Below are 18123 nucleotides of genomic sequence, written 5' to 3'. Positions count from 1 at the left end.
GAACCTGCTGCACTTTGTGGCCTGCTTCATCATCACTTTCACTACTAGAAGATGAACTAGAGGCTGATGAAGGTTCTTTGATATCTGAATCTTTCCTCATGCTTCTGGAAGATGAATTTGACTCCGGTAATGGAGCAGTGATGTGTGAATGCTCTTTGATTTGGCTTTTTCTGTCTATACTTGAGTGTACTTTGGAATCTGCTTCACTGTCACTGCTGGAAGAGGATGAATCTTTTATAGATAGTGAAGGTGCTTTGGCGTCCAGATTCTTATTCTGACTGGTATCCGAATAGACATCACGCCACTTTGTCCGCGGCTTTGGTTTAACTTTCACTGTGCTATCTTTATCAATTTCTAGCTTAACTGTGTGCTGGTCTGGCTCCTTATCACTGTCACTGGAATCGGAGGAAAACGAGTGCTCTGGTTTCACTGCAGGCTTGATTTGCTGGTCAGAGTTGGCTTTGTAAAGTGTAGACTCATCCTCACTGCTGTTTGAGCTGGAACTGGACACAGAATCCCGCTTGTGTTTTTTGGAAGGGGTTGCCACAGTAAGTTTTGACTTATTAGAAGAACCAATTATACTGCCTGACCTGGGAGATGGACTTTGAACAGAATCACTAAATTCAAATAGTTCTTCATTCTCCTCTAAATAACCAGGGTCTGTTGTGTGTGGTGACCATGGCTCAGAGGTAAATCCAGGCATTTTACTTTTGCCTTCTAGTGATCTTTGTGGCACCTCTTCTTTTGTAAGTATTGAGAAATCAGTTTTCTGTTGAAAAGGGTCCTTTGTCATCTTAGGAGCCTTAGGCATTGTGTGGTGCTCTTTGAATTCTTTTTCAGATAGTGAAGAATCAGAGCTTGAAGAAGATAGGCTTCTCTTTTCCTCTAGTTCAACAGGATCTGGGATGGGTTCAAACTCCATGTTGTGCCTATGTCCAGCAGTAGTGTGATCTCTGCCATCATTTAGTCTACCCTCTGAATTGCTCTGATGTGAGCTACTTTCATTTCCTGAATCTTCAGGAGTATGTTTAATATTCTGAGCCTCACTAACTTCACAATCAATCACTACATCATTATTGATGCTTTCCGGATTGTCACTGACTACAGTATCATAGTACTGTACGTTGCCATGTTCTCTGTAGTCTACAGTGGTAAATGTGACTCTCCTTTCCCTGTGATGTCCTGTCCTTTCTAGTTCCTCTCCAGTGGAAAAGGCCTCATTGTCATATTGTGTTTGTTCTACAGAGACTGCAGAGTTAGTTTCACGGGACCGTGTATTGATGTTCTTTTCGGTGACTCTTTTCCAAAGAGCATCAATACACGGTCTTGCAAGGACTCCAAGGATAAAGGCAATTAGAAATGTGATGAAAATAGATAGACACACAGCCAGTGCCAAGTCAGACTGAGTAACTGCTCCAGCTCCTGGACTTGTCCCATTACGTACACTCTTTGTGGGGCCTGCTTGGATTATGTATTGGCTGGTTTCAGACAAACTTCTAGGTTTTCTTCTTGCACCACCTATTTTACTGATTTGGAGGTTAAAAACAGACACAACCTGTTTTTCTTTAGACACACACACATACAGTCCCGTGTCACTCTCTGTGATGTCACTGATGAGCAGACCACCATCAGACTGGTTCACAGACATTTGACCATTGGGCGTCCACCACACTGAGTCTGGAAAAGATCACATTGATATGCAGTATTATCAGTTTAAATTGCTAAATATGCATTAAACATTTTTGCATCATTTTGATGTATTACCTTCTGCTGAACAGGACAGCAGTATCTCAGAGCCCCTGTGGACTGTCACATCCTGATGGAGCTCTGGGATGTTACCAGTACTGAGGCAGTTCAGTTCATCATCCTGCAGCTGAAGCAGATCTCTGCCTGAGAGGGTGGATGGAGAAGCACACATGATGCTCCAGACCTGCAGGCCTCTGTTGCTGTCAAAGGCTATCCGCCGTCTTAGACTGTGCATCCTGCAGTCACACTGCCACCTGTTTCCAAGCAGCCTAACTTCTGTTCCAATGTTTTGCAGGGTGAGGTACATTAAAGGATGGATGCTGGTCAACATGTTGAAGCTCAGATCTAGGACCTTTGAGGGCAATATTTATGATGAGTTTGACTGGCAAAACAAATTGCAATTTAGATATTGACATTATCAGTTAGTTAGAGTAGGCATCAAGGTTTTAAGTCTAGCTTTTGAACAGATATCTGAAAAACAATCACCTGTATTTACACAAAAAGGCCCCAAAATACAAAAACAAACAACAACAACAACAACAACAACAAACTGTCTTACTTTGAGCTGTGGTAAATCCTGAAACATCTGTGGATGGAGACTTGTGATGAGGTTATGTTGTAAGTGTAACTCTTTCAGTTGCTGAAGATGGCTAAGTTCTCCCAGTCGTAGAGTTGAGATCCTGTTGAAAGAGAGTTGCAGAACCTCCAAGGATTCAATACCCTCCAGCCCTGAATGACAGAAAATCAGAGTTGCATTTAGAGATTACTGGGTAGCTCCCATAGACAGCAAGACATGTATTCTGTATTCCAGATTTTCAGTAATAACAACAAGTTTGTCTGGCTCTTGTCCTCTCTGTCAATTTGCTTGCAGGTCTGCCATATTAACACGGCTGACATTATATAATGTGAAACATAAGCCTCAATCAGTGTGGAGCTCATCAATGAAAAACAAAATCAAATTGTTTTGTTTTCACAATGAATAGTGTTACAATATGTCTATTTATGGCCATTTTCTGCTGGCTCCTCCTTTTCAGTAGAGACAATCTCCCTGAGACTGCTGTGCTGAGGAAAAGCACTGTGGATCTGTGCTTCATTAGAGAGGCACTGAAGGTTTTGTGATCTGAATACCAAATAGAACAGGGTCTATGATTGTCAACAGAGCTCTTGCTAAGTAAATAGGCGGTCTATACATTCCATTAGAAGACTTATAGTGAATGCTTTCCTTTGAAACACTCACATGTTCAACCAAGGAGAAAGAGGAGAAACATGACAATGCCCAGGAAAAGTGGCATTGTGTGATTCACAACATTCCACAATTTCATTGTACATGTATAATGACACTAAAGGGCTGTTCTGTTGTATTCTATTTCCACCTTTTTAGGGACTGGTTGGAGGCTGTACAGGGGAACTACGTGCGGTGGTTTATTTCTGCCTGGAGCAAAGTACTAAAGATAAAGCATATCAGTGGGGTGGTTTGTTTATATGAAAAGAACAGTAACTGACATGCATAAATCTCACAGATTTATTACACTATGGACTTTGAGGTAAACCCACCTGAACATGGTGGCAAGGTGGACCAATCTTTCCAGTGTGACTCATGGACATTTCTCAATGACATTCCATGAGGAAATTAAAGGTGTGCCTTTAAGGAGTGTGCAACTTTACCATTATATATTATTACCTAATATTAAAGATAACAATAAGTTATGGCCCAATTAACTAGTGTGAACAAATTGTCTCATAATCTGGAAGTCTGGATTCTGGAAGTCAAAACACTTTTAGATGTTTACAAGAGACTTGCATGACTAGTTCCATACTGAAGGTTAAATTTAATATGTCAGTTTTTCTACCACCTGTTTATGTTCCACCCAAGATAACAGTCAGCCATAGTCATGTAACCAACCTCAAAATGTACTGGGTGTGGTTTATGAATACTATGTAATATTGTTATATCGCTGCAATTTGCAAGACCAGTATGTTAGGATGGGTTGCTACTCATATTGGCTGAGAATTGTGCTGATATTAATGTCTAAGATTTTGTGATTGTAGTTTGTAGGATTATTAAATTCTGCAGTATGTGCAAGTTCAACAGAATTGTAAAGTACAGTAAGCATATTTACTAAAGCACTGTAATGAAGAGCAGTTTTCAGGTAGTTTTACTTTTGCTTGAGTCAACCTTCTTCTCTTTATACTTACATTTCATTACATTTTTGTGGGAAATGTTACACTTGTAGTGGATTGTTATAAACAAATGGTTGACACATTAAAGGAAAATCTTTAACCTTTGATCCTACTGTAAAACGAAAAGTGGCTTCTTACTCTGGGAGACGTATTTTGCTTACATGGTTTGATTCCCCTTACTAGGAAGGTTTTCTCAAGAGAGTGATCTCTTTCAGGATGATAATATCAACAAAAAATGTGCATTATGGACTCAAAATGACACATGAATATTAAATGGATGTTAACTAAACTAAACACCAAACAATTCTGGAGCAACAGTGTTAGAAAGCATTCACTGCTATCATCATTTGGACACCAAATGATATGATGGATTTAAAAGTAATGATTTTTCATCCTTCGAATAGATACCTGTCGAATCAATGCTAAACACGTATATTTTTTTCCCTTACTAAGAAGCTGCCTTGAGTTTTACAGCAAAAATTAGCTACAAACTTAAACTGCTGCTAATGTTATGCACGATCTATTCGTGCTAAATTGTACTTTTTATAATTTTTTTTCCAGTTCTTTCTTATTACAGCAGTTTAAATATTTTCCCTTGCATGAGATGAAAGTTTGATGAAAATTCACCAGAAAACACAATTCTTCTATAGCAGATGAGTGTTGTTGAAGCACCGGGAAATACTGCACTGCATATATAATGCTAAGTGATATTGAAATCTTTTAAAACACCTGCAGATTCACCTGACAGTGAAATTACTTTTAAATGAAATTAATTAAATTTTTCAGGTTTTCAGTTAGTGCTGACTGGTAGCAGTTTTTATCCGTGTGAAAATGTGTATGTTTATGTGCTTTGACAGTGTTTTATTTATTAGTTTACAACCATATAACACTGACTCACCCTCTGGGAGTTGGCGTAGCTGATTCATCTCAACAGAGAGCAGCTGCAGGGTGGGGGCCCAAGATACACATTTCCGTCTGGTCCAAGGTCTTGAGCGATATTTATCTCTAAGATGTTGACCACCGAGGTTTCCTCCAGTGCACAGGGACAAACGTGTGATACTGTTGTTTCCCAGCCACACACTCCTGAGGTTATAATGTGGCTGGTGAAATGTTACAGATTTGAGGAGGTTATGAGAAAAGTCCAGCTCCGTGACAGAGTCCTGGATGTGCTGGGGCACCGAGGAAAGGCCAGCTGAGGAACAGTTCAACAGGAAAGCACTCTGACAGGTGCAGGACTGCAGACATGCAGGTGAGGAAGAGGAGCAGAGAAGCGAAGACACAAGGACTAACACAGCGGCCAAAAAAGGCCCCTGCGGTGCTGCCATCACAAGCTGCCCTGAGAGTACAGATTGTCACATTGCACTTAGAAATAAATTAAAAAGGAAGAACTATTTTTGCTTCACAGATAGGTTTAGATTAGCATTCACGGCAATAAAAATGAAGCTATTACATGAACATGAGGTCTACGTTATAATAGGTGATGAGCCCAACCTAAACACTATGCAATCTGAATATGTAAGTTTATTTTTTTGAAAGACAACCTAATGGACACACATCTAAAAGTATTTATATATTTACCCATAAAAGGTTTTTCTCTTTTTCTAAAACCTCGGGTTAGGCTCATCACCAGTGATGGGTTAAAAAAGGTTCAATATAAAAGTAAACACACAGTAAATGAACTGAAGACTCACCTGTGCATCCACTCTTTGCCAAACTGACATGAAACCTTGTGACTCTTCACACCCGGAGAGCTTTACTTCAGCTGTCTCAAGCAAGTTCTGATCGAAGTCTGAGGTGTATTTTGCTGCGTCTAGCTTAACACATCCCTGCCCAAAGAAGCTGCTCTGCGATTCATTCAATCATTTACACATCTGGTTAATGTCTTACTGTCACAGTCTTACTGTGATGGTGTAAGTTTATGGCGAAGACCAAACCTTCATACTTTGCATTCTATTAGACAATAAAGCGCTATAATGAGGCGCAGTACGCTTTTATGGTTTTAAATGACCGTGGGCGCATTTACTGAAACAATGATAACACTTTTCACATAGCAACACATTTCTTTATTGAAACAAACATGCCAATGAAACGTTGGACAAATTTCCAAATAAGGCTGGTCGCAATATTTATTTCTTCGGTTTTTCTTCGATCAAATAAGCTGTTCTTTCATGACAGGCATGAAGTCTGTGCTCTGAGAACAACTATTGACGTTAACATCAGTAATCGTTAACATCAGTTGACAACAGACAAGACAATCCAAAGCAAAGTCAAATATTATATATTATATTGCACAAAATTCAAACAACCCCATATAGGTTGTACCCACAGTAGCTGATGAACTAAAATTCTCAACATTTGCATTAATCTGTAGCAGAATGTAGTGCACACTGTTTTTTCAATATTGTATTCTTCTGTTGTTAAAAAAGCTTTTGCAACAAAATTAAAATATTACACATATATCTAATGATATATAGTCCCTTGTATATCCATTGGCACGTGCATGATAAACAGCCCGAGATATGCAGAAAGAAACCTACTCTGCTTTAGCATCACTGGATGGCTTAAAATGTATCATGTATAACAATTTATCATTAACTCTGTGCATTGCATTACCTGCAAGTTTTACATACATCATTACAGTCGTGTAGTGTCTTCCACATGTCAGCTAATATGACAGAAAATATCACACAGCTGCCCGGAATAATGAAACGGCAAATGGGATCTTAGACAAACCCCATATAGGGTTTTTATATTATTAATACTGGACGGCAAGCCAAAAAAATAAATATTGTATCTGCTCATTACTGCTAAAGGGGAGTGAAAACAATAATAATACCAATAAAGCATACATGAGACACTACATGTATAAAGGCTAATTTACACTATCTCAAAAACTGACATAGATTTAACTCAGAGGATTGAAGGAAGAACTATTTAAAGTTTACATTTTTTGATCTTGTTTAGCGCCATCTTGTGCCAGTACAGAACACGACATCACCGGGTTGGTTGGTTGCTAGGGGTGCAACAATACTCGTATCGATATTGAACCATTCGATACAGTGCTTTCGGTTCGGTACGCATATGTATTGAACAATACAAAATTTTTAATTTATTTTATCAACTTTCCTTCTGACGATGCTGTCTGTGTTGAGCGCTCAGTGGATCTGCGCTCGACAGTGCAGCCTAGGCGGAGTAGTCGAACGCAGATTCACTGAGCGCAGGGCAAGCTAGCGAGACAGAAGTTAAGCTCTCCTTGCAACATGGCAAATTGAACCTCCCCACCCTCATTCAGATCTGGCGTTTGGAACTATTTTGGTTTTCATGTGACGTATGACCCTGTATGGACAAAAGTAAAACAGTATGTTGGATGTGCCACGCAATGCTCAATTACATTGGTGGGAACTAGTGCGTTAGCGCAGTTAGCTCGTTAACGTGTTGGCTGTCCAGCCCCACGCACGGGGCGATCCGCGGTAGCTCGTTAACGGAGATTTGCCGTGTTGTGGCGTTAACGTCATTTCAACGAGATTAACGCTGACAGCACTAGTGGGAACACAACGAATATGACTGCACATTTACGCCGACATCATCCTAGTGCAAAGACAAGTGGAAGCAGACAAAAACAACAAGCATGCATGCTACAAACTTTACCCGAGTCATTTAGACAGCCGTTAGCACATGATTCTCCTTATGGGGACCTGATATGTTTAATATGCTGCTGAGAATATAGCCCAGAAGAAGCGTATAGTATAGCTTTTATTTTGGAAAGAGCCATTTCTCTGTAATAAACTCTCTTTTCCAAAGATGAGTGATTTCTCGATCAGATAGATTTTTTTTTATTACTTTGTTGTTTCAGCAACATTAAATTTAAAAACTGTACTTTTGAGTTAAAATATATATTTATAATTTTAATAAATGACAAATTAAAAAAGCATGAACATTTTTTGTATCGAAAAAATATCGAACCGTGACACCAAAGTATCGAACCGAACCGTGAATTTTGTGTATGGTTGCAGCTTATAGACTTACATTAGCTTATGTTAGCTAACTAGTAACCAGTAACTCAGGTGAGAATAAGGACACTAAAACTAAAAAGCAGTCTAAGGGTATCACTTTTGTGCTGTCCCTGGCTGCAACAATAAATTTTATCAAAAAAAAACAAAAACAAGGCTATATTCAGTTTCACTTTCTGTCTCTTAAGCAATAAGTGGTTCCCTTGTTGTTTGGCTAGCTGCATTGAAACAGTAAAATCCTCCTGTTAGGCACAGTAGGTGACCAACACTCGTTTACAAAGGTTTATAAAGCACTTTATGAATGAGGACTGTGTGGAGGAGACCCTGTTTGAGTCAGGTGACAGGTGGTTCACCAGACCGACACGCTGCTGTCCGATACCGCACCGTTTCTTCAGTAGGTGAGTGTACCTAGAAGCACAATCAGCTGGCAAAACAGATGTTTGCAAGATGCAATCAGCACTATTTATGCAATAAAATAGTCTCTTTTCCTATGCACATCCAAACAGTTTACAACACAACATACATAAAAACATACATAAATTTTATTGCATAAATTTGATCGCAGGTTGTGGCCTTTAACTGATTGCGCTGCTAGGTACATCTGGCCAGACGAGGAAAAAAACCTGAGTTTCTAACACCAGCTTGTTGGTCTGGTAAAACAACCTGTTACTTGACTCAAACAAGCTCTCCTCCACTCAGTGCTCATTTAGAAAGTGCTTTATGAACCCAAACATTACAGATAACAGGTGGATTTTCCTGTTTCAATGCAGCTAGCTAATTAACGAAGAACCAATTACTGCTTTAGAGACAAAAAGTGAAATTGATCAGCATTTCCTTGGTTTTTTTAACATAAAATGCATCATTGCAGCCAGGGGCAATAAAAAAGTGATCCCCTTTGATCCCTGCTTTTTTTGGTTTTAGTGTCCTTATTATCACCTGAGTTACTGGTTCTGTGATTAGTTAGCTAACATAAACTAATGAAATGCCCTGGTGATGTCATGTTCTATACTGGCACCAGATGGCGCTAAACATTTTCAAAAAATGTAAACTTGAAACATTTATTTCTTAAATCCAGCTTCCCAGAGAGAGTTAAATCTAGTTTTTGAGAGTAGGGCTCCATAGTGTACATTAGCCTTTGTACGTGTAGTGTTTCATGTCCTACTATATAGAAGTAACATAGACTGATATCATCTCAAGTTGGCAAATCTGCAGAAAAATAAAATACTACGGTTTTTATCTTTGGCCAAGTGGCAAAAATAATAAGAAACACAGAATTTGACACATGACCCACAGAGATATTATGCCCAAGCCATTATGAATGTCCTATATATTAGAGCTCCACACTATCAAAAATAAATTTGAAAGTGGTTTATCTGAATTCAGTGTGGACTGATTGAGATGCAATAGCAGATTCCAGTCCTAGTGAGCCTTCTTACATGGGTTATCTAAAGTCTGGCAGCCCATGTTGGTAAATTTCACCCGCACACGGAACAGAGTTCCATCTTCACACATGCAGAGCTTGTACCTCTCCTGACCTTCATTGAAATACAGATCTCCTGCAGAGTTAGGAAAACGCGTGGCATTGAACATGACCGATCCATTGAGCACGATGCTGTTCTCCTGCGAAGACAAATCATCATTACTCATCGATCTTCTGGCCCTTTACTCGATCGGCTTTATTGTAGGAAAAATTCCATACTCACAGCTCTGAGCTCAATGTTTCCACCCATTTTGAACTCGATTGTCCGACCCATGATGTTGACCCCTTCGTTACCACGAATGATGGCAGAGTCTCCTTTAATGTTCAGGTCAGATGCTGCATTACTGGTGATCTAAAAGTCACAGAGAGAATATGAAGTTTAGAATATAATTTTATGAGCAGCAACACAAGACTGTTAACAAAAAAGTTAAAAAATAAAATCAAATAAAAACGATATTGTGAAAGACATTTTTAACGAATATTTTTTCCTCCACTTATTAAATGTGATGCAGCATGGCTGCAAATATCTCTTAAGGCTACTGTATGGTCACTAAGCAGTTTATTACACAGTATAATGTGAAAATAAATAGCACACTATGTGCACACTCTGTGCTGGGCCTTTTCCAGCTAGCCTGGATGAGGAGGGAACCCCCCGCTCAGCGCAGCCACATGTGCCTGAGGTGTGACCTGGGCAGTTAGCCAGTGAAATTTGCTTCCTCTGTGATGCTGGCAACTTTTCCATTTTTGGCTTGTGGTAATACAATTGTGTTCACTGTGGTCAACTGACAGTTTCTTGTAGATCTAGTGGCATTTTTATCAGAAGTTTAATCATTTACAAAAGTGTACACAAAAGTTTATTGTTACTAAATTTAACAAATATGCATCTTTTGACATCTTCAAGTTAAAAATTCATAGAAAATAAAGAAATATAAATTAAATCTTTTTTGCATGTTATTGTAGAAGTTTAGAAAGTTTAGGAAAAAAGTAAAAAATTAATTTTTCTAACTTTAGCTGTGTTTTTGGAACCTGCGTCACAAATATGTCGCAAACCTATTTGTTTGTGATTATTTATTCTGAATCTTTTGAAAGGCACCACTGCTTGGAATTCAGCTCTGTTACGGATTTTCTTGAAACTTTGTTTAGCAGCTTTGCACACCTGTTTTTTCTGTCAGGTTCTCTCAGCCTCTGATAAACTGGAGTCATGGTGAACTGTAAACTTTATATCCCTCCATAGACTTTCGAGATTTTCAGATTTAAATATATTTCTTTAGAATAGTCCAGTTTTGTTTAAACTTTCACATGATGTGGCGTCTATGAATGTTTAGATCTGAAGTAGATTTGTGAAAACAACTTTCACAAGGTTAAAAGATGAATTCATAACTGAGCCTTTCTTCTGTTTACACTGATGAAGTTCAGCATCTTCATGGGGACTTTTCCATGTTCTGTAAATATGCTGTTTTGCTTTACCTTTATGGATTATTAGCTAATGTTTGGTGCAGGTTATAAAACACTGACAGGACTAATGAAATACTTTGTTATTGCACCCATCAGTGAGTTACTGGAAACCGTACACACCCTTTCTGTGGAAGCTTTTTTAACGCTGAGGACTTTGACTCCTTTGGGCAAATGAAACTCGTGGTTTTCAAAGTCAGTGCTGAAGAATGTGGTCTGGGTCCGAGGGTCTGTGAAGGATATGCCGACATCACTGACGATTGAGGTCTTGTCCTTTTCTACGCTCAGCTTTGTAGTGCCTTGCTGGAAGACTACCTGTAGCAACACATGTTAAATAAAAGAGGAGAGTTTTTAATGTGTGTGCATTATGGGCTTTTCTTGTCTTTTTATCGATCCTCAGCTTTTACTAAACTCTGTAACACACTCTGTATTGCTCACCGGGTTGTTGTTACCAACAATGACCAGATCCTGGTCTTTACGGCCTCCTACTGTGCTCTTGTGCAGCGGGTGGACAATACCCATGTCTGCTTTCTGTTTGAAGCGCAGCAGGCCACTCTCATGGAACTCCATACTGTCGCAGCCATTCGGACCGATGCGGATCACTGTCCATATAACCAATGTGATCTGTGAGGCGACAGCATGCACAAAATATACAGATCACACACTAAAAAAAAGCAACACACAGACAAATACACTGATGTTTTAGGTACTCACAATTAAATTAATTAAGGCGAGGAGGAAGAGGATGATGATGATGCACACAGCCATGTTTCCTTTGCGTCCTCTTAGCCCTGTCTTATGAAGACGCTCTTCCTCTATGGGTACATAGCCTGCTTTGAAATTACTGTTGTGCTCCTTGTTGATAGTACGGCGTTCTATGGCTTTTTCTCGCATGGACTTCTTCACTGGCCCATTGGAGCTTTCCTAGAAGCCAGAAAACAAACTCTGAGGTCTAATGCTTACAGTCTTAATAACAAGTAATAACAGATAATAAAACCTGTAATCTATGGTGTAACTGTCCCACATTTACCACGTAACTCTACTGAATTACTTGAAGTACTTACTGTTTCTAAACGTAAACACTTAAAATGTAGTTATAGCAAGAAATGGTAGTAACAATTAGAGAAACTAATTATACTGTAAGAACTTATAAATAAGAAGACCTATGAGTATTTTAACGGAGAAAGAAATGAAAGCTACATGCATGCATTTTTAAATTAATTAACACCTTCATGTTGTTTTAATGGAAAGTAAAAACAACCTTTCCTCTTTTTACAATGTAATTACACAGTTGTTAGGGTGTATTTGAGAGTATCCACTCATAGGCCTAATTTTATAGCTTTAGAGCACATATTGATTATTGAGATTGGTTTACCCAGAATCTCACGTTTACGCACCAACTGTTGTATTTTCTCGACTTTCTTTTCTTTTTGAATCGCCTCTACTTTCTTTTTAGGTTTAAATTAAAGTTTTTAGTTCGTCCCTGTTTTCAATGTCCTCTCTGCATCTGTTAAATACCCGCGACAGCCTGTCGCTGGCCATAACTAAAAATAAACTGTACTCATTTTGGCAGCAAAATGGAAATAACCTGCTCTCCGCTGTATCAATATTACACAGCTATAGTTTTATTCTCTTCATAGTGTTGTAATAAATTCGCTGTCAAACAGCAGGTCTAGTAAAAGAATAAGATTTTTATTTATTTCCATATGACGCTTTCGCTACCCATAGCAGAGGCCACTAATGTTTTCTGTTACACTGATATTCCGATAGAGCCAAGACAAAAGCCCAGTACGCTTTTAAAAAAAAAATTAATCCAGTTTATATTCCGTATTATTTAGAAACATATATATATATAAGTGTTCCGTTAACTAAATGCAAAAAAGGCGGAGAAAAACACAAGAATAACAAGAAATACAGAACATAACGGACCTGTTCAGACGCCATGTTGACCCTCCCTCTTCTGCTTGCTGAGAGTTCGGAGCAAACCACTTTTCACAGATAAAGGGGACAGTACTCCATAATGATTATGTTTTTAGTTGTTGACTGAATGGTAGTTGAATATGACTTGACTATAGAAAACAAATACATACACAATAAATATAAAAAACAGATAAATAAAAAAATCTATTAAATTTTTTTTGATGACATTGAAAAATGGCATATTCCAAACTCAGCCAGCCAATGACAGAAAAATCCTAAAATAGAAGAAACGGTCCATTCATATTTTCCACAGGTGAACTGTCAGCAGCGGACACGATTCTTAAATAATAATAATAATAATAATAATGATAATAATGATGATGATGATGATAGATAGATAGATAGATAGATAGATAGATAGATAGATAGATAGATAGATAGATAGATAGTAATAACATTACTATTAATTATATATATTTCATAGCTGTACATAGCATAGTGATCATTTTTTATCACAAAAAATTGTGATACAATTGTGATCATACACTCAAAAAGTCATATTTAGGATAACGTATTTAAAGGCATTAATTGAAATGATTGCTAAATTTGATCTGGATTACAATACATAAGTACAACACACATAACTATTCCAGTTATTATTTTAGATACAACAATGAACTGCACATTTAATTTAGTATGTCATATTATCGTATAATCGGATTTGACCCAACACCGCCACTCGAGCAGCACCTGACCCCAAGGGGGGTTAGTTAACTCCCTCGGTATTGGTTTCGTTTAACAGGATGTCATTACGATCGTATTTACATCTGGGGGGAGACCACAGTCTGCAGAGGCCTGACTGAGACGGGAGTAATTTATTTAAACCCTGCGTTCGTTGCTCCCGTCGTCTCCTCACTCGGTTGCCACAACTGAAGGCGGCGCTTGGCATTCGTGTCGCAGGTGCAGAAAGCTGCCGGTCCAGGAATTTTTACTACACTCCTCGTTAAGACGTACCCCCCTCCGCCTGCTGCTACTGCTGCAGGCCTCCTCCTGGGGATTTTTAAAACCTCCCGAGGATTGTGGATCGACATGGCTGACACTTTAAGGAGATTGACCAACACATCTTCATTCAGCGTCTTACAGGACAAGCTTGAGAGTTGGCACAAGGACTACCATGTAAGTTCATCAATAAGTCATGATTGACCTAAATCTGACCACACAACTTCATCCGTGTTAGCCAGTCCTATTTCCATGATCACGATCCACTGAATTGGTATATTTGCATACAGTTGAACCTTTTAGCCAAAGGGTTTCAGATATATTATGAGCATCCTCGTCTTCAGAACATGACAAATAGGTTTGTCTGCTCTCGTCCATTACTGATTTTTATTCGTTAAACCTGTGATTTTCATTTGTTTTGTTCCACTTTATTATTATAATCATAAATGAAACTGTTACAGGCAGTTTGGAAACGCTTTAAATCATTTTAAAAAAATACAGCAAAGGAATGCATTTGTTTAGATTTGATTTCCCAGTGGAGTTTGGTTGGTATGGACGCCGGTTGCCATGGGTACTTTTAGACAGCTCCAAAGATATTTACCTCAGGTTGAGATGGTTCACTTCCTCTTTCTTCCTGTAGAGGCAATAACTTCAAACGTAGGCATCAAATGCCTTCGAGTGTTTACAGCTAACACGAAATAAAGCTAATAAGAAACTAATAAGTAAAAATGAGTAATAAGTAAGTAATAAAGAAATAACCATCATAATATATATAATATAACAATATAGTACTATATCGATTAATTGATTATATATATTGATTTTTTTTAAGAAAATCTAGGAGACGTACCCTAACAGACCTAACAAACCTCCTAAACTAAATATTGTTTAAATAAATTCAATATAATAAATAGGTACACGGCATAAAACAATGGAGTTTTTTTGCTGAGCTACTTTTTGCTTGGCTAAATTGTGAATAAATCTTTCCTGTAACCTTCTGTCAGGAAAAGTGAAGCTTAAGAAATGAAATTATGGGAGAACAGGGCAATACCTTCGACTATATAAACGTGGACAATAACATAACATTCACAGGGAAATGCTATTTTTCAATTGCCTTAAAACCCTAGTTTTGTGTCAGAGTCTGCAAACTTTTTAAGCAGTTTTTATCAAATGCAATTTTCCCACCTACAGTTCTAAAACATATATGTTAGCTAAATCTGTGATTCTAAATAGGCTTTAAGTGAATCGTTGTCTGTTTCTTTGTACTAGACAGCGTGTACTCTACCTCTGGCACTGTGACTGGGAAGGCTCCATGTGACTATGATGGATAAGTGGTTAAGATAATGGAAAAATAAATTTGTTTCCTTTTTTTTTTTTAACCCTCCAAGGTGATTTCTTGTGACCAGAATCTGAACAGATGTTGTGAGCTGATTGAAATCACCGCCAAAATCCAGGGCCAACTGTTTGCCATCCTCAACCTTACAGCTGCAGAAGGTACAAACTTCATCAGTTTATTATGTTTATTTTATTGAGCACAGATTCTAACATTTTGTCACTAATCAGGTGGACACTATGCTGGAGTGGACACTCTGAAAACACGTCTACTACCATGGCTCGGATCCTGTTTCTCAATGGCGAGGCCCTCAGTCAGTGATGACACCAGTCTACAGCTCATCCAGGTGACTCCATCTATCAGTAAACCAGAAAATATGTCAGAGTGTTCATATATATGACATATATATCATCATTTTTAAATGTTAGGATTCAGCAGAGAAGGACAGAAAGATCAGGGAGCTCTCTGCCTCCCATGAGAATGACTTGCAGAAGCTGGAGACTCAGCTGTGCTCCGCTCGGCTACAGCTGGAGTCAGTCAGAGCAGAGTGAGTGTAAATTATAGATAAAAAAAACTGTCAGACCTTCTTACCTCAGCTTCAATGGCTCATATTTAACTACACTTTGGTCAGTAAATACAGGTACCGATCTGTTTAAACAGGCTGCTTGATGCTCAGAAGGAACTGGATGAGACAAAGAGCAAGTCTACAACCACCTTTCTGGCCACTGAAGATGAAATATTACAACTGAAAGCTGAGTAGGTGATGTAGATGATTTACTTGTTTTAATATGCACGTATGAGTTTTTTGTTAACGTGAAGTGTGTCTGTGCTTCAGTTTGAGATCCGCACATGAGCAGGTGGACATTTCTAAGAGAAAGCTGGAAGCTCTCGATGACTATGAGCGGCAGATTCGCCTGTTGAGAGACGAAGTGTCTTACCTGAGCACAGAGAAAGCCATGCTGCAAGCGAGGTACACACACAAACATTACACGCTCACACACAAACATTACACGCTCACACACTGACACCGTTCAGCGTCTTAAATAATTAATATGTTAGATTTTTTCTGTCTCTCAGGTTGGTGAGGAGTCGTTCTCCGAGCCCTTTGTCCAGGCACAGCCGCTCTTCCAGCCCCGGAAGGAGTGAGTCACCCACCCGAGCCCAGCTCACTAACTCCTCCCGCCACGCCCGCCTTGTGTCGCGCTTCAATGACCTATATGCTGTGGAGCGTCTGGATGCCCAGGCCCTGCTTCGCCGCTACATTTCTGACTTGGAGATGGTCCAGAGAATAATCTTTATTGCAGTTGTGGTATGGCTGCAGCTATTTTAGAGCTGTGTGTACACAGAGCTGATCATTTGATCTGCTGTCTGCTGCGATTCATGGAAATGTATGTATTGCCTGCTTTCCTGTTATAGGAATCCTTCAAGACAGCAAAACTGGCTTACCGTCAGTTCAGGCTACGAGTCAGAAAGACACTGTCCACATCTCACTTTGGGCCGGAAAGTCTAGAAGATGCAGCTGTGGACTACATCGTCAGAAACCTGGACCTTTATGATGTTCAGACCAGCGTCAATGTAGGATGATGCGTCTCATGTGTGCTGTGCAACACTCATGAACAAAATGCTGTAGTTCTGAGGGAAACCATGATCGTCTTTCATCTCTGCAGGATGTCATCAATGCTATGAATGTGAACCCTCGGATCTCCTTCCCGCCAGAGGTGGACTTTGTCCTCATCAGTTCGTTGATCAGAGAGGCATGCAGAGTGGCCTTCGCCATGCAGACACTGGACCCTCCACTGGACTTGGGCTTTGCCACTGATGGAGAACTATACAATGACATCAAGTCAGTCCTGTTTTTGTACATCCAGCAGTCATTTGTTCATTTTTTAAAGGGAAAGTTTTAAGTAACATGTTTTCCATGCTGCAAACAGTCACTACAGAATATCACTCCTTGAACTTCAGCCTGTCACTGAAAGCCTCTACCAGTAGATGTCACCCACAACACTTAGATGCACACTTCCAACTCTCCCCTGTCTCTTTCCCTTAAGGTATCGGCGCAGCTACGACTCTGAGTTCACTGCTCCTCTGGTGATGTACCATGTGTGGCCAGCCTTAATGGAAGGAAACACTGTAATAGTGAAGGGCGAGGCTGTGACTAGAAGTGGTGCTCTGGTATTGGTTTTTTAATGTTTAAATATATCACAATTACTGGATGTTATTTAACAGGGTACGTGAGGACACGAAGATGCATACAAAGCTCGTGTGCATACTGGTGGTTTTTCTGTTTTTGCAGTGGAGCCGAAGCCGCAGCAGAAGCAGTAGTACCAGCCCTGTGCGCTCTCGCTCTCTCAGCCCAACTCGCAGCCTTGTAAGTCACTATAATATTAAATAGTCCAACCACACAGAAAGAAAAGCACAACTTGGGAGTTTTGGTCACACAGGGGATAATTTTCTTTTCCTGGGTATAACATCGCTCAGCTACTCATGAAATTATGATTCCTTTCACTTTTTGTACCTAACAACGTGCATGCATACCCATGGCTCTAAGGGTATGTATTTCAGAATCACTTTTTAAAATGTAATTTGGTTTGTTTAAGCTTTAACTTACTCAAAAACTGGAAGTATAATCATCATCATTGTCTTTTTTAGGCATTTAACAGCAGAAGAAGCCTGTCTCCTGGACGTCTCAGAGCTAGCCACCTGTGACATTTGGCCACATGTGCTGAAAGTCAAATGCATGGTCACACTTGTGCTTCTACCAAATAAAGCAATGAAACCATTCATAACCTTACCAACCAAAGGCTGTGTGCATTGTTGGAAGGATGCTTTACAGGACATAAGATGATATAGATTAAGCAAAATTAATCCTGTAGTTAACTGACCAGTTGTTCTACTATATTTTACTCTATTGATTTTTGACTAACAGTATTGTAGTGATGCTTGGGAACTTAAAGGAAAGGCATATTTCAGGAACAAAAAAGACCTGCACACTAGCACTTTAT

The 18123-nt window shown here is 39.2% G+C and overlaps 3 protein-coding genes across 3 annotated transcripts in view; 1 reads left to right on the top strand and 2 right to left on the bottom strand.

The window, feature by feature from the left end:
- LOC102289376 (serine-rich adhesin for platelets) overlaps positions 1 to 7041 on the bottom strand; it is a 16323-nt gene extending 9282 nt beyond the window's left edge. The window contains exons 1-5 of the mRNA XM_042221336.1: positions 5619 to 7041; positions 4826 to 5263; positions 2306 to 2475; positions 1765 to 2098; positions 5 to 1677 (exon numbers count right to left, since the gene is read on the bottom strand). Coding sequence (XP_042077270.1) covers positions 5 to 1677; positions 1765 to 2098; positions 2306 to 2475; positions 4826 to 5252 — 2604 coding nt within the window. The 5' untranslated portion in view covers positions 5253 to 5263; positions 5619 to 7041. The remainder of the gene's footprint in view (positions 1 to 4; positions 1678 to 1764; positions 2099 to 2305; positions 2476 to 4825; positions 5264 to 5618) is intronic.
- A 798-nt stretch (positions 7042 to 7839) lies between these two features.
- sgcb (sarcoglycan, beta (dystrophin-associated glycoprotein)) lies at positions 7840 to 12904 on the bottom strand. The gene is made up of 6 exons (XM_005923322.2): positions 12799 to 12904; positions 11584 to 11793; positions 11308 to 11493; positions 10993 to 11184; positions 9641 to 9769; positions 7840 to 9557 (listed from the first exon to the last, which is right to left on the bottom strand). The coding sequence occupies exons 1-6, from the start codon at positions 12811 to 12813 to the stop codon at positions 9357 to 9359; spliced, it is 933 nt and encodes a 310-aa protein (XP_005923384.1). The 5' UTR covers positions 12814 to 12904; the 3' UTR covers positions 7840 to 9356.
- A 603-nt stretch (positions 12905 to 13507) lies between these two features.
- Positions 13508 to 17916, top strand: spata18 (spermatogenesis associated 18). Its single transcript, XM_005923321.3, has 12 exons — positions 13508 to 13965; positions 15177 to 15282; positions 15352 to 15467; positions 15550 to 15668; positions 15782 to 15877; positions 15957 to 16091; positions 16199 to 16430; positions 16538 to 16696; positions 16789 to 16964; positions 17170 to 17293; positions 17415 to 17489; positions 17771 to 17916. Exons 1-12 carry the CDS (start codon positions 13879 to 13881, stop codon positions 17825 to 17827), a joined length of 1482 nt encoding a protein of 493 aa, XP_005923383.1. The 5' UTR covers positions 13508 to 13878; the 3' UTR covers positions 17828 to 17916.
- The last annotated feature ends 207 nt before the right edge of the window (positions 17917 to 18123 follow it).

Source organism: Haplochromis burtoni, unplaced genomic scaffold (assembly GCF_018398535.1).
Source record: "Haplochromis burtoni strain Fernald_Lab_line unplaced genomic scaffold, NCSU_Asbu1 Contig_65, whole genome shotgun sequence".
In the NCBI taxonomy this organism is placed as follows: domain Eukaryota; kingdom Metazoa; phylum Chordata; class Actinopteri; order Cichliformes; family Cichlidae; genus Haplochromis; species Haplochromis burtoni.
This window is presented reverse-complemented; position numbering and strand designations above follow the sequence as displayed.

What these genes read in the sequence shown, in the direction of transcription:
- sgcb (XM_005923322.2), bottom strand. An exon ending in TCGCCTTAATTAATTTAATT is followed by an intron (nt 11,494 to 11,583) that starts GTGAGTACCTAA and finishes GTCGCCTCACAG; the next exon opens with ATCACATTGGTTATATGGAC. An exon ending in GAAACATTGAGCTCAGAGCT is followed by an intron (nt 9,558 to 9,640) that starts GTGAGTATGGAA and finishes TTGTCTTCGCAG; the next exon opens with GAGAACAGCATCGTGCTCAA.
- spata18 (XM_005923321.3), top strand. Translation starts at nt 13,879, where the DNA reads ATGGCTGACACTTTAAGGAGATTGACCAACACATCTTCATTCAGCGTC. An exon ending in GTTGGCACAAGGACTACCAT is followed by an intron (nt 13,966 to 15,176) that starts GTAAGTTCATCA and finishes TAACCCTCCAAG; the next exon opens with GTGATTTCTTGTGACCAGAA. An exon ending in GAACTATACAATGACATCAA is followed by an intron (nt 16,965 to 17,169) that starts GTCAGTCCTGTT and finishes CTTTCCCTTAAG; the next exon opens with GTATCGGCGCAGCTACGACT.